Below are 18,601 nucleotides of genomic sequence, written 5' to 3' on the forward strand. Positions count from 1 at the left end.
GATTCCTCATTGTCTGTTGTCAAGTCTCCCTTTTCATTACTGATTTTGTTCATTTGCGTGTTCGCTCTTTGCCTTTTGGTTAATTTGGCTAGGAGTTTGTCTATCTTGTTGATTTTTTCAAAGAACAAACTCTTTGTTTCGTTGATTTTTTTGTATTGTTCTCTTGGTTTCTATTTCATTGATTTCAGCCCTCAACTTGATTATTTCCTGGCGTCTATTTCTCCTGGGTGAATTTGTTTCTTTTTGCTCTAGAGCTTTCAGTTGTGCTGTTAATTCATTGGAATGAGATTTCTCCATCTTCTTTATGTGTGCATTTAGAGCCATGAATTTTCCTCTTAGCACTGCTTTCATAGTGTCCCATAAGTTTGGGTATGCTGGGGCAGCGAGGGAAGAGGGTGTGGCCGCGGTGGTGGGGACTGAGGCACCGAGGGACCTGGAGTGGACTGCCAGAGATGCTGGGTGTGGGGCCTGGAATGACCAACAGCAACATGGCCAATGCCTTGGCCAGCACCACGTGTGAGCACTGCAAGGGAGGTTTTGCAACTGCCGAGAAGATTGTGAACAGTAATAGCTAGCTGTAACATGAACAGTGCTTTGTGTGTGCTCAGTGCTTCCAGCAGTTCCCAGAAGGACTCTTCTATGAGTTGGAAGGAAGGAAGTACTGTGAGCATGATTTCCAGAAGCTCTTTGCTCTCTGCTGCCACCAGTGTGGTGAATTCATCATTGGTTGGGTTATTAAAGCCATGAACAACAGCTGGCATCCTGAGTGCTTTTGATGTGACCTCTGCCAGGAAGTGCTGGCAGACATAGGGTTTGTCAAGAATGCTAGCAGATACCTGTCCTTCATGTCATAATTGTGAAAAGGCCAGAGGCCTTGGAAAATACATCTCCCAGAAATGCCATGCCATCATTGATGAACAGCCTCTGATCTTCAAGAATGACCCTTACCATCCAGACCACTTCAACTGTGCTAACTGCAGGAAGGAGCTAACTGCTGATGCCCGGGAACTGAAAGGGGAGCTGTACTGTCTGCCAGGTCATGATAAGATGGGGATCCCTATCTGTGGTGCTTGTCGAAGGCCCATTGAAGGGCGAGTAGTGAATGCCATGGGCAAGCAATGGCATGTGGAGCATTTTGTTTGTGTCAAATGTGAAAAGCCATTTCTTGGACATCACCATTATGAGAGGAAGGGCTTGGCCTATTGTGAAACTCACTATAATCAGCTGTTTGGTGATGTCTATTTCCACTGCAACCATGTCATAGAAGAGGATATGGTCTCTGTCCTCAACAAGGCCTGGTGTGTTGGCTGCTTTGCCTGTTCCACCTACAATACCAAGTTAACACTCAAGAATAAATTTGTGGAGTTTGACATGAAGCCAGTCTGTAAGAAGTGCTATGAGAAATTCCCACTGGAACTGAAGAAAAGACTTAAGAAACAGGCTGAGACTTTAGGGAGGAAGTAACTTCTGGTTGTTTGTTGGGGTTTTTTAATTATTTATTTATTTTGTTTGTTTTTTAGATTTATTTATTGTGCATATAGTGTTCTCCCTGCATGCCAGAAGAAGGCGCCAGATCTCATTACAGATGGTTGGGAGCCACCATGTGGTTGCTGGGAATTGAACTCAGGACCTCTGGAAGAGCAGCCAATGCTCTTAACCGCTGAACCATCTCTCCAGCCCCTGGTTGGTTTGTTTTGTTCTGTTCTGTCTTCTAACCAATAGTACTTAACTTGACCCACCCTTTTCTAAAGGTGGATCAAAGCATTAGAGAGAATGCTTTTCTTCACTTCCCTTTTCTGAGTTAAAATGAAAACATATCTATTCCGATGTAAAACACAGATGAAATCAAGCCTTTAGCTTTAGCAGTATGTGGACTGTTAGAAGAAGAAGAAGAAGAAGAAGAAGAAGAAGAAGAAGAAGAAGAAGAAGAAGAAGAAGAAGAAGAAGAAGAAGAAGAGGGAGGAGGAGGAGGAGGAGGAGGAGGAGGAGGAGGAGGAGGAGGAGGAAGGAAGGAAGCAAAGAAAAAAAAAAGAAAAAGAAAAAAACTGCATTCCCTAATCAAGAATTCTAGATGTTTCATATAATACCAAATAAAAATACTTGTTCTGAGATTTATAAATTTAGAATCATTCACCACTGATATAAGCTTTTTTAAAAATTCTTTTCTCAGGAAGCAAATGGAAATTACTCCCTGTCCTCCTATTAGAATGATGGTGATATATGTTTTAGGCTTTTTTATTTCAAATGTCATAATTGGGTTTTATCTATTATAAGATAGTAAAAAGTTATAAATAATACTTTTAGATTGAAAGAGGGTAATAAGAATATCAACTTTAGGTAAAAATCAGTTCTATTTCATAAAATTTTTTGTCCTGAAATGTTTGGACCATTCTTTTTGTAGAAATTCAATATGCAACAGTATGAACATTTTAAAAATGTTTCTGCTGCTACCGTGTTGCCTTTTTTTTCTAAGTTACCAAGATATATAGCCAACATTGCTGGGTCTGGTGACTCCCAGTGTAGTCTCAGCACTTGGGAGCTAAAGCAGGAAAGTTGCTATGATTTGGAGGCCAATCCTAGGTTACAGTCTGTGATGCTGTCCCCAAGACATCCCCACAAACTAAAACACTAGTATACTGCTTTGCCATAAAGGCTAGCTCAGGGGCCTAGGAAAGAGCGCAGTTGGTAAAGTACTTGTCATACCAGCCTTAGGACCTGAGTTTGAACCTGGAGGTAAACAGATCCCTGGACTCACTAGGTAGCCAACCCAGCCTAACTGGTGAGCCCCAGATCCAGAAGCAAAGTGGATGGCTCCTGACAGACACCCCAAGATTGATATCTTGCCTCCAAATACGCATTCTTACGCACACATTCAGAAATATATACTCACACATATATACAACAAAGTGTTTCTCAGGATGCTATTACTCTGCCATTCAAATGTTTGTAATCATGACTTTTTTCAAATATTTGGTTGTGCACATTATAGAATACATTTCTGTTTTCAGATAACTAACTTGTAACCAGTTATTTTATCTTTTAATATTCTTTTGTGATTAAGAAAACTGTAAGTGATTAAAAATAATACATGCTTTTGTGCTTGTTTAGCAGTTTAAAATTGTGTTTGACAATAAGAGCCAAAATATCTTCAGTGTGCCTTTGTCAGCTAATAATAACAAGCAGGGGGCACCTTAAAAGTATTTATGAAGTATTATACATGTGCTTAGGCAAGTAGAATTTGTAGTCTGGGGTCTCAATGCTAAGTTCTTAGGTACCTCACTAGAAATAGGGAGCAGAAAAGCAAGTGTGCACATGCTTCCCTCATCACTTTGGAGACATGTGGCCTGAGCCTTTGCTTACACGTCTTACATGTCCTTGCATAGCCAGAGTCCCTGCTGCTGCCTTTGCTCAGTCCTCTTCAGACAGGACTGTTCCTGCAAGTTTGACTTGGTAATTATATGATACATAATCAAGAGATGATGCTTCTCTCTGTGGTGGGTGTCATTGGAGCCCTTAGTGTGGAGAAGATGGAGAGGTTTAATTGGAGCAAAGACAGAGATTTGGTCTAGTTCCTGGAAGAAGATGGAGAGGTTTAAGTGGAGCAAACACAGAGACTTGGTCTAGTTCCTGTTTGTTGTTGGGTTTTGATGGCTGCTGGCATTTGCCAGAGAACATCTCTGTTTGAATTTTAGGGGCAATCTGAAATTATTCATTGGGCTTATCGAATTTCTAAGTGCTCTTTTTGTCCTTAGTTATCCTAATGTAATAGGGGAAACGGATACACATAAAAGATTTGTGTCATGTTCAAAGCCTTATTAATACTTTGCCTGAAATAGGTCATTTTGCCTCATCCATTTGCCAAAGTAGCCAATTCCAAGTTTAGGAAACTTTGATGTAGGCTGACAATATTCCTGTATTTTATTTTAGATTGTAAGCTTAATGGCAGGAAATTATATCAATAATTGTGCTTTTTATGTACAAACCATTGCTGTATACCTTTGGTGCTTAATAAATGTTCATAATTATTTAAAAAAAAAGTTTGGGTATGTTGTACTTTCGTTTTCATTGAATTCTAGGAAATCTTTAATTTCTTTCTTTATTTCTTCCTTTACCCATTGATGTTTCAGGTGGGCATTATTCAGTTTCCATGATATTATAGGCTTTCTATAATTTTTGCTGTTGTTGAAGTTTAACTTTAAGGCATGGTGGTCTGATAAGATATAGGAGGTTATTCCAATGTTTTGTTGAGATTTGTTTTGTGGCCAAGCATGCGGTCAATTTTTGAGACGGTTCCATGGGGTGCTGAGAAGAAGGTATATTCTTTTGTGTTAGGATGGAATGTTCTGTAGATATCTATTAAGTCCATTTGAGTCATAACATCTGTTAGGTCCTTCATTTCTTTGTTAAGTTTCAGTCTGGTAGATCTGTCTTTTGGTGAGAGTGGTGTGTTGAAATCTCCCACTAATAACATGTGTGGTTTGATGTGCATTTCAAGCTTTAGTAATGTTTCTTTAATGAATGTGGGTGCCTTTGTATTTGGGGCATAAATGTTCAGGTTCGAGACTAATCTTGGTGTATTTTTTCTGTGATAAATATGTAATGTCCATCCTGATCTCTTACGATTGATTTTATTTTGAAGTCTATTTTATTAGATATTAGGATAGCTACACCAGCTTGCTTCTTAGGTCCATTTGCTTGGAAGCCTTTTCCCAGCCCTTTACTCTGAGGTAGTGTCTGTCTTTGAAGTTAAAGTATGTTTCTTGTATGCAGCAGAAGGATGGATCCTGTTTTCTTATCCATTCTGTTAGTCTGTGTCTTTTTATAGGTGAGTTGAGACCATTGATATTGATGGATATTAAAGACCAGTGATTATTAATTCCTGTTACTTTTTTGTGGCCATATTGTGTTTTCTTTCTTTGGTGTTTGTTGGTGTGGGATTATCTATTGCCTGATTTTTCTCATGGGTGTGTTTAACTTCTTTAGGTTGGGTTTTTCCTTCTAGTGCTTTCTGTAGGGCTGGATTTGTGGATAGGTATTGTTTAAATCTGGTTTTATCTGGAATATTTTGATTACTCTGTCTATGTTGATTGAGAATTTTGCTAGGTATAATAGTCTGGGTTGGCATCCATGGTCTCTTAGTGTTTGCATAACATTTGTCCAGGACTTTCTAGCTTTCATAGTCTCTATTGAGAAGTCTGGTGTTATTCTGATGGGTCTGCCTTTATATGTTACTTGGTCTTTTTCCTTTGTGGCTCTTAATATTTTTTCTTTGTTCTGTATGTTTAGTGTTTTGATTATTATGTGTCAAGAGGACTTTTTTTTTGATCCAGCCTATTTGGTGTTCTGTAAGCTTCTTGTATCTTCATAGGTATTTCTTTCTTTAGGTTAGGAAAGTTTCTATGATTTTGTTGAATATATTTTCTGTGCCTTTGAGTTGGTATTATTTTCCTTCTTCTATCCCAATTATCTTAGGTTTGGTCTTTTCATGGTGTCCCAAATTTCTTGGACATTTTGTGTTACAACTTTTTTGTCTTTAGTGTTTTCTTTGACTGACACATCTATTTTCTCTATTGTGTCTTCAGTGTCCGAGATTCTCTGTTCCATCTCTTGCATTCGGTTGGTTACGCTTGCTGCTGTAGTTCCTGTTTGTTTAGTCAAGATTTTTATTTCCAGCATTCCCTCAGTTTGTGTTTTCTTTATTGTCTCAATTTTAATTTTCAAATCTTGAATTGTTTCCTTCATTTGTTTAATTACTTTTTCTTGGCTTTCTTTGACTTCTTCCAATTTTTTGTTTGTTTTTTCTTTCATTTCTTTAAGGGAATTTTTAATTTCTTCTTTAATGGAGTTTTTATTTTCTCTTTAATGGAGTTTTTCATTTCCTCTTTAAGGGTCTCTATCATCTTCTTTAAGTCATTTTAGGATTGATTTCTTCTGCTTCTTCTGCCTTGGTATGTTCAGGTCTTGCAAGTGTAGAATCGCTAGGTTCTGATGTTGTCATATAGGTCTTCATGTTGTTGCCTATATTTTTGCACTGGCATCTACTAATCTCTTCTTCTGCTTGGTGTAGGTGGTGTCAGTGTCTGAAGGTGCCTCTTTTGTTCTAATTGTTAGTCTTGGTCCACTAGGAGTTCTTGGTTAAATCAGTGCTATTGGGCTCTGTTTCTTTGGGAGTAGCTTAGTCCAATCAGTGTTAGTGGGTTCTGTCTCAGGGAGCAGTTGTTCCCAGTTGGTGCAAGGTGTGCTTATGGTTTCAGTGGTTGTTAAGTTTGCAGGAGTTTGTTTTTTTTTTTTTTTTTTTTTTTGGTTTTTGGGGTTTTTTTCGTGTGGGCAGGGGAGCAAGGAAAGGTAGCTGTCTGGTTGTTGGGACTCTGATGGGTAGGGCCTAGGGGCTAGAGACCTGATCTTCCAGTCTAGAGATGGAGGCTTACATGTTCCCAGTCGGTATAGTGTAGGCTTATGTATGATTCTGGTGATCTGGTTCGGTGACTGGTGGGCACCTTCTTTTATGTTCTCAGGTCAAGTTTTGCTCCTTCATCAACTCCTCAGCTGATCTTGTTTCCTCAGACTGCAGACTGTAGGATTCTGAATCCTCTCCCGGATGGATCTCAGCTAAGCAGGTTTTTTAGTAGGGTAATTTCACCAATACCTCCAAGTTGTTGGGTTTCTCAGGATCAGCAGCTGGGCCCTGGGTTGGCCTCAGACTGAGTGTTCGGATCCATTCTGGTCATGTCTCATGGAGATGGCTCCTTCCCTGGGTGCTGGGGTTAAAGGCGTCCCTGTTCCAGGTTCTTATTCTCCTTGTTTTTACTAACTCCTCAGCAGGTAATAGCTCAGTTTCTGGTCTTTATTATGACAGCGTCTCTGCCCCCGCTCTGCCTGTCTCTGCCCCTGCATAATTCCTGTACAGCTGCTGTCAAATATGTCAGATGTCAACAGATAGACTCAGGTGCCTTGGAGTCAAGAAGGAATTGGGATTCTCACTTTTATTGAATAGTGATTTTGTGTAGAGAGGGGACTAATGGCTATGGAATAAAGAGGCCTTACTACTTTGAACCAATTACCTCATCTCCATGACTTTTTGACCTTATGGTTTTCAAAGCAAAATTAGAAACCAAAATCAGCTACACTAAGTGTGAAATCTCTTGAGATGGATATGAGCATTATGGGATGAATTAATAATTGTGTGGGGAAGAATTCACTTTTCAGATATAAGAACACCTAAAGTTAGGGACCTGACTTTATTCCCTCACCTTGAATGGCCTCAGGTCTTCAAGGTCATCCCTGAGTTTGGTGACTTACTGATAAAGAAAGCCATGTTTCACTACAGACCTCGGACCCTCAAACTACAGTTCTGAGAGACAATGGCAGAATTCACCTTTCTGATCCCTGCCCTGCAAGAAGCATGTGTCCAGGTGTGGGAAGAATCTCAAGGACTGACAGGATCAGGAAGTTAAAGATCGGGCGTGCACTGATTTACAGCTCCAAGCTACTGTGGGGTTAAAGTCCTTCCACACCAGCCTGTGTACCCTCCTGTACCCACCCCCACATGAGCACAGTAACAAGCATAGAGGTAGATGGGAATGTATGGTAATATTTTATTTGTGCACCCCAATAAAGCTTATCTGAGAATCAGAGGAAAAAGTCAATTACTATATTAAACATAGAGGTCAGGCAGTGGTAGCACATGCCCTTAATCCTAGCATTCAGGAGGCAGAGATTCATCCAGATCTCTGAATTCAAGGCCATACTGGGAACAGAGCCAGGCGTGGTGGCTTTAATTCTCAGCACTAGTTAACCATAGAGGTCTGGAGGTCTGTACAGACAGATAGGAAGTGATAGAGCTGGGAGGAAAGAGTAAAGTGATATAGCTGGGTGGAGAAAGGAAGTAAGAGGGCAGGGACAGAAGGGCACATAGGCATGGGTATACAGGAAGTAACTCTCTTTCTTGGGCTGAGGATTTCTGAGAGTAAGAACTTGTGGCTGTGACTTGTTCTGTTCCTCTGATCTGTTGGCTTTCACCCCAATGTCTGGTTTGGAATTTTTATAAACAAGGCCATTTAGCAATTCATCTTACAGGAATGCCTTATGTCATTTGTTTATTTTGAGAAAGGGTCTCCATATGTTGGACTAATTGTCCTAAAATTCACTTCACAGCCCAGCATGGCCTGAAACACAATACAGTTCTCTTGTCTAGGGGCCTAAGATTACAGGGGTGTGCAACTACTCTCTGACCTGGAAAACTGGTACCCAGTCCTTCTATCATTTGCTGTTTTAAACCAATAAAACATCATCAATGAAGATTCTTACAATGCTCTCGCTGAACACAAGGCGGCAGGAGAGAAAAGAGAATACTCTAGCCTGGACTCTAAAGCTAGGTAGAGAAAAGAGCCCTTCTTTTGTGTACAGATGAGCTGTGCCTGAAGCTTCCACAGGAGCCTGAAGGCATTACTTAGTTCCTGCTGTAAACACACCTCTCTGAGGTATGCATTTCTGCTGATGGACAAGACAGTTTTAGACACTATGTAATCCTCTTATCTTTGGAAAACTTTATCATCAAATGATTTCTATACAAACAAATTTATTTTTCACCAGCATAACTAGGTAAATTTGCATAAGAATTTGAGATAAACAACAAACTACACTTCAAGGATGAGAATAATTCTTTCACTGGAAAAATTTAGCTAGTCATCTTTTATATTAATTATTGCCTGATCTCTGCTCTCTGCAACCCCTTGACTGGTCTGTGATGGAGCAGATTGAAAACTCCATAGAATTTAAAACCATCTGGGCCCTAGCTATCCTATCCTGGAAAAGGAATCATTTGTGACTGTTACTAGGTACAAGTTATTCAAGCATGTTGTCTTTCAGTTAACAGTGCCATACCACACATGCAGGTAACACATTTGATCCACTCTCCAGTTGAAGCACACCTGAACAACCCAATTTTGACTACTTTTAATCAAGATCTTAGGAACATCTCAAACATAGGTTTTTGAAAACAATGTTTTTTCCCATTGGGCTAAAGATCCAAGAGAAGAACTTGTAATAGAAAACATTTAATTGGGGATTCCTTATAGTTTCAAAGAATGAGTACATGATAACCTTCCTAGTAGGTGCATGGCAACAGACAGGCATGATGCTGTGGGCTCTAGCTGTAGCTGAGAGATTACACCCTGATCCACCAGCAAGAGCCAGAGTTAGACTGGGCCAGTCATGGGTTTTTGAAACTTCAAACCCTCCCCCAGTGATGTACCTTCTTCAAAAAGGCCACACCTCCCTCCTGATCCCTCCTAAACAGTTCCCTAACTGGGAACCAAACATTCAAATATATGAGTCTACAGGTGCCATTGCATTCTAACCAGCACACCAGCTGAGCTGAGAAAAAGTCTTATACCAAAAAGAAGCAGCTGAAAGCCCAAGAAACATGGAGAAGCTGATTCCTTGACTCTGAGTAAGAAGGAGGTGAAAACCTCAAGTCAACAACCCAACATTGCATTTGGTCAAGGAACTGAGGGCAGGGAGAGGAGTAGCCAGTAAGATCTGGGACCACAGTTTGGACAGGGGTGCATTGCAGCCACCATATTGAAACAGTAGCAAGTTTGGATGGGGAAAGGCATGGCTGTGTTGTGCTCAGAGAAACAGAGAAACACCAAGGAAGAAGTTCTGGAGTGTTAAACCATGGGTCCACAGATTATCAGGGTCTGGAAAGACAGGGCAAAGGTAAATTCACAGGCTGAGGTTGATCTCTGTATCACTTTCTCCAAGTGGTCATCTGGGCCTTGTGGGAGCTTCTAACCCTGTACTCTTCAATCTGTTCTGCCAGGATTCTCTGGGATTATGAAACTCCCGGTACAGACCTGTATCTTCAGCTTGATTGTGGACTGTGAGAGCCCAGACTGTCCTCAGTGTTGGGATGAGCAGGGCCCCATTAAGTATTTGTTAAGTAGACAACAGGAGGTAGAGGAACTTTCTATAAGGCCAGAGGACCTGAAACGGACCCCCATACCCACATAGTGAGAGAAGAGTTTTGACTGGTGGAAGTGGGTTTCCACGTGTGTGCCATGCCATTCACACATACATGTAAATACATACACAATAAAGAAATACATCAGAAAAAATCAAAAGTGTTTCTCAGGTCAATAAAGAACTATGAAGTTTATCTGAGCAAAAGCTGGTTAAAAGAGGAAACAGATTATGGAGGAGGTATGAATAGGTGTTGGGACTTAAAACGTGTCAGAGTTGCAGTGTTTGAATGAAACAGCCACAACCTGTGCATGGGGTTTTAGTAGATCCTAAGAGTATTGTAATGGTCACAATTCTCAGCTCTCTCCATCTGTGGCATCTTCAGTACTTACCTATTCAGAGGAGCACTGTACCCCAGCTTATCCTATCATAGTTTTCTGTTCCCAATCAACACAGCACTGACCTCTGACCAGTGAGTACAAGGACAGCTATCATGGTTTGAATGTATTTAAGTTTACATACAATATTCATGGTAGTACAAAAGGACTTGAGATGCCATAATATCCCTTTCTAGGAGGCCAAAGAGCAGGAACAAAGATTGCTTTTCTGCCGGCTAATCTGCACCTCCTGGACAAGAACTTTGCCCCACCCTGCTGGGTTTCCACCTACTTTATTTTAGGTCCAAATTCCTACTTACACAAGACCTACATCTACTCTTTCCTGTCCATGACACACAGCTATCCTGCAGCAACACAGACTCGGCACACAGACTCAGACTAGGAGCCGACCATGACACTGGAAAGACTTCCCGGATGGCTGAATGCTGTGACCTGTGGGCTCCTGCTTCTCTTCCTACATGTGCAAGGTGAGACTCCTTAAGTTAGCGGTGAGGAGCAGAGTAAGAGCTGCCCAGTTCTGCAGTCAGCAGCTTATCTTTCCAGAGGAAAGGAACTAACAGGGGAGGAGCTGGTAAAGACAGAAGACAAAAGAGTGGGAATTGTGGACTTCCTAATCCCCCACCAAAGCCTACACAGTGATCCCTGTAGCACACAGAAGGCTAGAGTTACCTAAAGACACCCCATACCCCAAAAGTCACTCCAGTGTATGGAGTCTGAGCAACACTGGACTTGCAGATTTGGGGAAAGAAAGTAAAAAGGACACTTAGTACATCTGTGTGAGACTGCAGCTGCTACAGAACTCTGGATAATAATGAAAATAATGCATTCCTGCTTCCAAGTGGCTCTGAGTAGTCGTCTCCTTGTTGGTCAGAGACATGAACAGCCACCACTCAAAAGGAGCATGAGCAATGTTCCTGGAAATTAGGGGAATAAAGAAACTCCTACCCCCACATCTCACACTTGAACTCAGACACCCTGGATTCCTTTCCTCAAGTACCTTAGTGAAAATGAGGTGGGAAACAACAGAGTGGTGGCAGCTGCCTGAACAGAACTAACCCTGATGGCATTTCTCCACTCACAGGCCAGGACTCAGCCAGCCCCATCAGGAACACACACACAGGCCAGGTTAGAGGAAGCCTCGTCCATGTGAAGGGCACCAAAGCTGGTGTCCACACATTCCTGGGAATTCCCTTTGCCAAGCCACCTGTAGGACCTCTGCGATTTGCACCCCCTGAGGCTCCTGAACCATGGAGTGGTGTGAGGGATGGGACCACCTACCCAGCCAGGTAAGTTCTGGGACCCAGAGGACTTACAGCCCTGAGGTGAGAATGTGCTTGGAGCTCTGGTCCAGAATGAAGTGCTTCCTTCATCCCAACCCCATAGAAGTTCTCTGTCTGTGATGTGTAGTCTGCCATGCATATTCAGATACATGACTAAGGCTTCTAGTAGAACAACTTTGCCAGTCTTCTGGGTCAGAGTTCAGTTCCTATAGGGAGTTAGCTCTCAGTTTGGCAGTGAGAAACAGATAAAAAACGGTTCCCAGATTCAGATTGTGCCAAGTGATCTCTGCCACCATGAAAGAGGTCTATGAACTAGGGTCAATATAAGCACATTAACTAGCAAAAGCCTGGGGTCTAGTGGCATGTACTGTAAGTCTCTCAGGAGCACATCAGTGATGTGTCCTTGGTAACGCCATCCTCTGCACTCACTGAAAAAAATCCACAGTGCCATGGTTCAAAGAAATGGATAAAAGTTTCTTGGATATTACATGGGAAGTCAAGCTACCCTAAGTTCCTGGACATAGGGTGAAGACCAACCCAATACACTTTGGGACATTGTTATCCACTGACTTCATTAATACCTGTGTAGACATAGCACCACATTATCCAGGTATCTTCACTTCTTGTTGCTGTGGTAAATTCAGTTTAAGACAGGAACAGTTTATTATGGGTCACAGTTCCTACCATATTACTCTCCATTATGAGGGGGAAACATAAGGGACTGGATCACATCACATCTTTAACTGGCATCAAAGATCAAAGAACGCATACATACCTGCTAATGGTCACTTGGCCTTCTCTGCTTATACAGTTCAGAAGCCCCTTCTTAGGGAATGATGCCACTCATGGTTGGGAATATTCCCACCTCTGTTAACTGAATCAAGAAAATCCCCCATAGGCTTTGCTGATCTAAACAATCCTTCATTGAGACAATATCCCTGAATGATTCTATGTTGTTTTGAGAAGGAAATCAAAACTAACCATCTCAATAGGAATTAAAAAGTACAAAGAGAAGTGATGATTGTCAGTGCATGCAGGAAATCTTTCTCATTGAGCCCCCAAGACTTCTCTAGATCCCAGATTAAAAAGAACAAAATATATTCCCTCATCCAAGTACTGGCCTTTCTGGAAATCTGGTTCCATCCCAGATTTCATTGAGCCTGTAGCCTTTACCTTGGTAGAAAAGAGCTTTAGAGAGTAATCATGCTTCAGCAGGACATCTTGGAGAAAAATGGATGAGAGTGGATGAGAGAAAAATCTGTACTAAAACTCAGTCTTGACAACCAAAAGTCTCTTGTAATAACTGTCATTGTCACCAGGTGTCTACAAAATGACGATATGATGAATTCAGAGGGTCTGAAGATGCTGAAATTCATCATGCCTCCCATTTCTATGTCTGAAGACTGCTTGTATCTCAACATCTACACACCAACCCATGCCCATGAAGGCTCTAACCTGCCTGTAAGAGTTGGGTCAACTGGGTATGGGTGGAGATTTCTTTCTCAGGAAGATTATAAAGCATAAGGCCAACTGAGTTCCACTGCAGTGTAGACCCTGATGAGAAGTCTTTCCTAATATGTCCACAAAAGCCTTCTCAGCCATTGACGGCCGTTAAACCCTGGATATGGGACACTGAGCACTGGAGCTCTGAGAGGTCAGGGGTTGTGTTTCCTGGACTAACTCTGGACTTACTCAACAAACATGATCCCTAGAGACCTAATCAGGTGTCCAAGGGATTAACATTGAGAAAAGTCAAATTTCTAGCTTGGGGATGTTGGTTGTGTCAATGATATTTGATTCATAATCAGGAAAACTCTTATGGAGACACCTTTTCTATAATTTGAGGAGCTTGAGAGTGATAGTGGCATTACTCTGAACTTAAATCCATTAATCCATGCAGAGATTTTTGATAAAAACAGTGGGACTTGGAAATGTGCTGAGGAGACTGTGTTTCTTACCTGTGGCCTGGGTCTAAGATGCTGAGGAGTCCTGATGTGTTTAGCTGCACAGATAGAAAGCAGTCCATAATCTGGGAGGCAGTCCTACCTGAGCTTGTGCCTGATAGAAGCCTCCTGACATCTCTCTTGACTTCTCCAGGTGATGGTATGGATCCATGGTGGTGCTCTGGTTGTAGGCATGGCTTCCATGTATGATGGATCCATGCTGTCAGCCACTGAGAATGTAGTGGTTGTCACTATCCAGTACCGCTTGGGTGTCTTGGGCTTCTTCAGGTGAGACAAGGGCTGGGCAGTGGCAGCTGAGAAGAACCTAGACAGCCCTGTGATCCATTTCCCTTCCACTTCTTAGCACTGGAGACCAGCATGCCAGAGGCAACTGGGGCTTCTTAGACCAAGTGGCTGCCCTACTCTGGGTCCAGCAGAACATCGCCTACTTTGGAGGCAACCCTGACCAGGTCACCATTTTTGGCGAGTCAGCAGGTGGTACAAGTGTGTCTTCACTTGTTTTGTCCCCTGTGTCCCAAGGACTCTTCCATGGTGCCATCATGGAGAGTGGAGTAGCTGTGTTGCCTGATCTCATCTCCAGCTCCTCTGAGGAGGTTTACACGGTTAGTGCACTCTATCCCTTCAGCCCTGACCTTCTGTCTTAACACTCACTCTCTAGTACTCTGCTACTGTGTATAGTAGAGAAAATGAGGACCATGGGAACTAACTTTTCTTCAGCACTTCCTTAAAGACTCAAGGTTTAGAACCCTCACCCCACCCCACCCCACCCCACAGTGTTTTTTACAAGGTGCATGTTTTATGTTCAGCAAAGCTGTACATAGCAGCTTACGTCATTGGCAAATCAAGTATGTATGGGTTTGGGTGATGATACCAGAGACAAGAGAGCTTGCTGTGCCAGTGGAGGATCTGAGTTCAATTCCCCAGAACACATATATGTCCAGGTGTGGTTTTTCTTGTGTCTAATCCAGGTTTTCCAATGGTGAGATGGGAGGCAGGGACAAGATAATTCCTGGAAGGATACAGGCGAGCTAGGCTGGTGTAGGCTGCAGCAGAACAAGAGAGTATTTCTCAAATTGGGTGGAAAGTGGGAGGGGGAGAAGGGAAGGAGAGGGAAGAGAGCTGTCACTGCTGAGCAACAGGAAAATGGAAACAATTCTGTACTTACTCCAGTCCACATACATTACACAGCATGGTAGAAAATTTAGAGCCAATGGAAGGCTACAGGAGCTAGGAAAACTTGTGTGCCTGGACAGCATGGCATCCAGGCACCCTCATGCTCTTCTCTTTACAGATAGTGGCGAATCTATCTGATTGTGCAGCTGTGAACACAGAGACTCTGGTACGCTGTCTACGAGGCAAAGATGAAGCAGAGATTCTGGCTATTAACAAGGTTTGAAGAATTGTTTTGCTGGGAAGATAGCAGATAGCAAGGTGTGTTGCAGGTAGTGCTCATTACTATGAACAAATTACCTAATCTCCATGGTTGAGTATCCTTTTAGTCCTGGGTGCAAAATCAATACCAACATAGGCTAGTCTAAGTGTAAGTTCTCTTCAGGGTGAGGTGTGAGAAGTATGGTGAAGAATAACCATCCTAAGATGAATTAGGAAGTAGAAAAGGGGTGGACATTGGCATATGTATTTCACTGATCTTCAGCGTTGAATTTTAATGCCTCTCAGGTCTTCAAGGTCATCCCTGCTGTGGTAGATGGGGAGTTCTTTCCCAGGCACCCTAAGGAGCTGTTGGCCTCTGCTGATTTTCACCCTGTCCCCAGCATCATTGGTGTCAACAATGATGAGTATGGCTGGCTACTCCCTATGGTGAGATTCAGTTGTAATCTTCTGGGTTCCTGGGGACTCATTGGTAGGCAATGGGAACTCAGAGATTCATTGATCCATATTCATGTCATGGCACACTTAAAACCATTCTCCATACCCTAGATCATGGGCTCTGCTCAGAAAATAAAGGAAATAACCAGAAAGACCCTGCCTGCTGTTCTGAAGAGCACAGCAGCACAGATGGTGAGAATCTTGGGACACTGTCACAACTCCAAGGACCTCTGTCTACTCTTCACAAGGAGCATCCCCAGGAATGTGTGTGTGTGTATGTGTGTGTGTGTGTGTGTGTGTGTGTGTGTGTGTGTGTGTTTGGACCTGTCTATATGAGGTCACTCCAAGCTTTCCCCATACCACACCTTCGCATTTCTCCACCCTGAGGCTATTGCCTACATATCCTAGTGCCTATGTCACCTCATTCTTCTTGATCCCCTTGTTGTAGAAGCTGCCTCCTGAGTGTAGTGACCTGATAATGGAAGAGTACATGGGGGACACTGAGGACCCACTGACCCTCCAAATACAGTTCTCAGAGATGATGGCAGACTTCACGTTCGTGATCCCTGCACTCCAAGTAGCACATTTTCAGCGTGAGTACATCTATAACAAGGTCGAGGGAGGAAGCTCAGAGCTGTGGGTCCCAGGGGAGCTCTGTAGTGTCCATGCTTGTCCTGTGTCTGGATCAGATCTCTGGTTCCAGACAACTGAGTCTTTTTTCACTAATTTAGTCTCTCATATATTACATCCCAACTGCAGTTTCCCCTCCTTTCTCTCCTCCTTCTGCTCCTCTCCCTTCCCTATTCCTTCCTTCTCTGTTTCTCTTCAGAAAAGTGCAGGTCTCTCAGAGATGTCAACCAAATATAGCATATAAATTGCAATAAGATTTGGCACCTCTCCACACATCAAGGCTGAATGTAGCAAATCAGTAGGAGGAAAAGGGTCCCCAAATCAGGCAACAGAGTCAGAGACAGTCCCCACTCTCGCTCTGTTAGGAGTTTCACAAAAACACAAAGCTACACATATAAAAAGGACCTAGGTTAGACCCATTCAGGCTCACTGAATGTTGGTTCACAATTTAGAGTCTTGTTTCTAGTAAATCCTTATGTTGAGTATGAGAGAGTGCCATCTTATCCCAGTACTGATGAGAAAATAGCAGAGTGATACTCTGTGTCTTGACCAAACTACTCACCTGTGGAGGACAGAGTCATTATTTAACAGGGGGCTTTCCCACAGCCAATCTTCCATGCTGGAACTCCACACTCAACTGTTGTGATTCCAGATAACTTGAGACCAAGTTCTCTTGTCACAAAATGTGTGTCAGAACAGTTCTAGGCAAAGTGCTGCCTTGTCACCACATGTCCTTATATCCAGGTTCCCATGCTCCTGTCTACTTCTATGAATTCCAACATCCACCCAGCTTCTTCAAGGATATCAGGCCACCATATGTGAAGGCTGACCATGGTGATGAGATTACCTTTGTCCTTGGGTCCTTCTTCTGGGGCATGAAATGTGAGTCCTCCTTATTTTCTTTAAGCTGAAGAAGGTCCCAGATGGCTCACTGAGGGACTCCTGAGCTCTCAGTCCATTTTACGAAACATGTATATGTACGTGGGGTGGTGGGCGTTTAGAATCTGGACCCTTCACAGTCTAGCCTGTAATGGAGGATATGGTGGTACATTGGGATAAGAATTCAATTAGAGGCTTGCATGGATCTTGGATACTGTATATGGTGAAAAAGGGTGGTAGCAAAGTCAATAGTTTGGGGTCAGACAACAGCTGGAATTGTGAGTCTGAAGCATAAGTTGGCAGTTGTATGATGTGGCATATACTTGGACCCTTTTCTTTCTAATGACTCCAGTTGACCTCACTGAGGAGGAACAGCTACTCAACACGAGGATGATGAAGTACTGGGCCAGTTTTGCAAGACATGGGTGAGAACATACCTCTCTCTTTCAAACTTCTGGTTTGGGTCCCTATCTAGGACTCCCTTTTAGATGGAAGTCTTCTTATCATGCATGGACATTTCATCACATGATAAAGTCTTTTCTACCCCATAGCACATTTATACAGATACTTTGTAGTTATCAGTTACTAGTCACCTCACAGTGACCTGGCTCAGAAGTGCTGTGGTACTGTTCTTTAGATCTTGCCTCTCAGAGGGAAACATAAAACAAGTGAGGTAGTCTTTCCCCCACATGGAGAGAAACTAGTTGGTGAAACTTGTATGCTTATATCAAGACACCTGACCCATCAACCCCCTTAACCACTGTCCTAATCTTTCCACTGTGCTGACACAAATCAGAGGGTCAGACTTTGGATCAGAGTGACCTCACCCTTCCCCAATGTCCGGCATATCCACAGGAACCCCAACAGCGAGGGTCTACCCTACTGGCCCATGTTGGACCATGATGAGCAGTACCTGCAGCTGGACATCAAGCCTACTGTGGGCCGAGCCCTGAAGTCCAGAAGGCTGCAGTTCTGGACCAAGACTCTGCCCCAGAAGATCCAGGAGCTAAAGAGATCTCAGAAGAGGCACAAAGAGTTGTAGTACCCTGTGTGAAGAGGCATGTGTACTTCATGGAGGGTGGGTTCTGTCTGAGGTTTGTAAGGCCTTTTGGTCCTTACATTCACATAACCATTCCTAACATATGCAGTTACCCACTTTACCCATTTGTATGACAAGTTCTCTACATGTTACTCCTTCACAAAACACTACCAATCTTCTGTTAGGTCCACTCAATAAAAGTTCTTATAACAATGTAGACTATGGATTTATGAGCCCCAAAGTCCCATAATCTTCACAAGCTCAGGCTGCTGTTCCAAAATAGGTCACTAACTACCAGCAGGTGTTGTGATACATATCTGTGGTCCCACCTACTCTGAACTGAGATAGGAATAGTGCATGAACCTAGGAGTTCCATACCGCCTTATACAACATAGCAAAACCCATATCTCTAAAACGGAAACAACAACTGGGTAATTTGTAAATAGCAGAAATGTATGTAAAGTTCTGTGGGCCAAGAAATACAGGACCAACAAATGAATTTGAGTCACCCAGGCTGTCAGAGGTCAGCTCCTAGACCCCTATGACATCAGCTACTGAGCACACCAAAAACTGTAGGCAGTTTATCCCTATAGAGGAAATCTCATCTATTTCCTTCCCAAA

At 42.7% G+C, this 18,601-nt stretch overlaps 1 protein-coding gene and 1 pseudogene across 3 annotated transcripts; both read left to right on the plus strand.

Moving 5' to 3' along the window:
• Window positions 1–452: 452 nt before the first annotated feature.
• Window positions 453–1,464, plus strand: LOC118584709 (annotated as a pseudogene).
• A 9,285-nt stretch (window positions 1,465–10,749) lies between these two features.
• On the plus strand, window positions 10,750–17,983 carry LOC118584708 (pyrethroid hydrolase Ces2e-like). 3 transcript variants are annotated; one of them, XM_036188954.1, is made up of 12 exons: window positions 10,750–10,828; window positions 11,443–11,647; window positions 12,961–13,102; window positions 13,739–13,872; window positions 13,949–14,207; window positions 14,897–14,995; window positions 15,283–15,423; window positions 15,544–15,624; window positions 15,881–16,025; window positions 16,807–16,944; window positions 17,294–17,366; window positions 17,797–17,983. In XM_036188954.1, exons 1-12 carry the CDS (start codon window positions 10,753–10,755, stop codon window positions 17,981–17,983), a joined length of 1,680 nt encoding a protein of 559 aa, XP_036044847.1. In that variant the 5' UTR covers window positions 10,750–10,752. The 3 variants fall into 3 exon arrangements, with proteins under 3 accessions (XP_036044847.1, XP_036044845.1, XP_036044846.1); XM_036188952.1 differs by lacking the exon at window positions 14,897–14,995 and having other exon boundaries at window positions 10,753–10,828; XM_036188953.1 differs by lacking the exons at window positions 13,739–13,872; window positions 13,949–14,207 and having other exon boundaries at window positions 10,753–10,828.
• Window positions 17,984–18,601: the final 618 nt, after the last annotated feature.

This window comes from Onychomys torridus, chromosome 5, assembly GCF_903995425.1.
Source record: "Onychomys torridus chromosome 5, mOncTor1.1, whole genome shotgun sequence".
Taxonomy (NCBI): Eukaryota; Metazoa; Chordata; class Mammalia; order Rodentia; family Cricetidae; genus Onychomys; species Onychomys torridus.

Coding starts and splice junctions, on each gene's coding strand:
- LOC118584708 (XM_036188954.1), top strand. CDS start 10,753: ATGACACTGGAAAGACTTCCCGGATGGCTGAATGCTGTGACCTGTGGG. Junction 13,103..13,738: donor ATGAAGGCTCTAACCTGCCT/GTAAGAGTTGGG, acceptor TGACTTCTCCAG/GTGATGGTATGGATCCATGG. Junction 16,026..16,806: donor CCAAGTAGCACATTTTCAGC/GTGAGTACATCT, acceptor CCTTATATCCAG/GTTCCCATGCTCCTGTCTAC.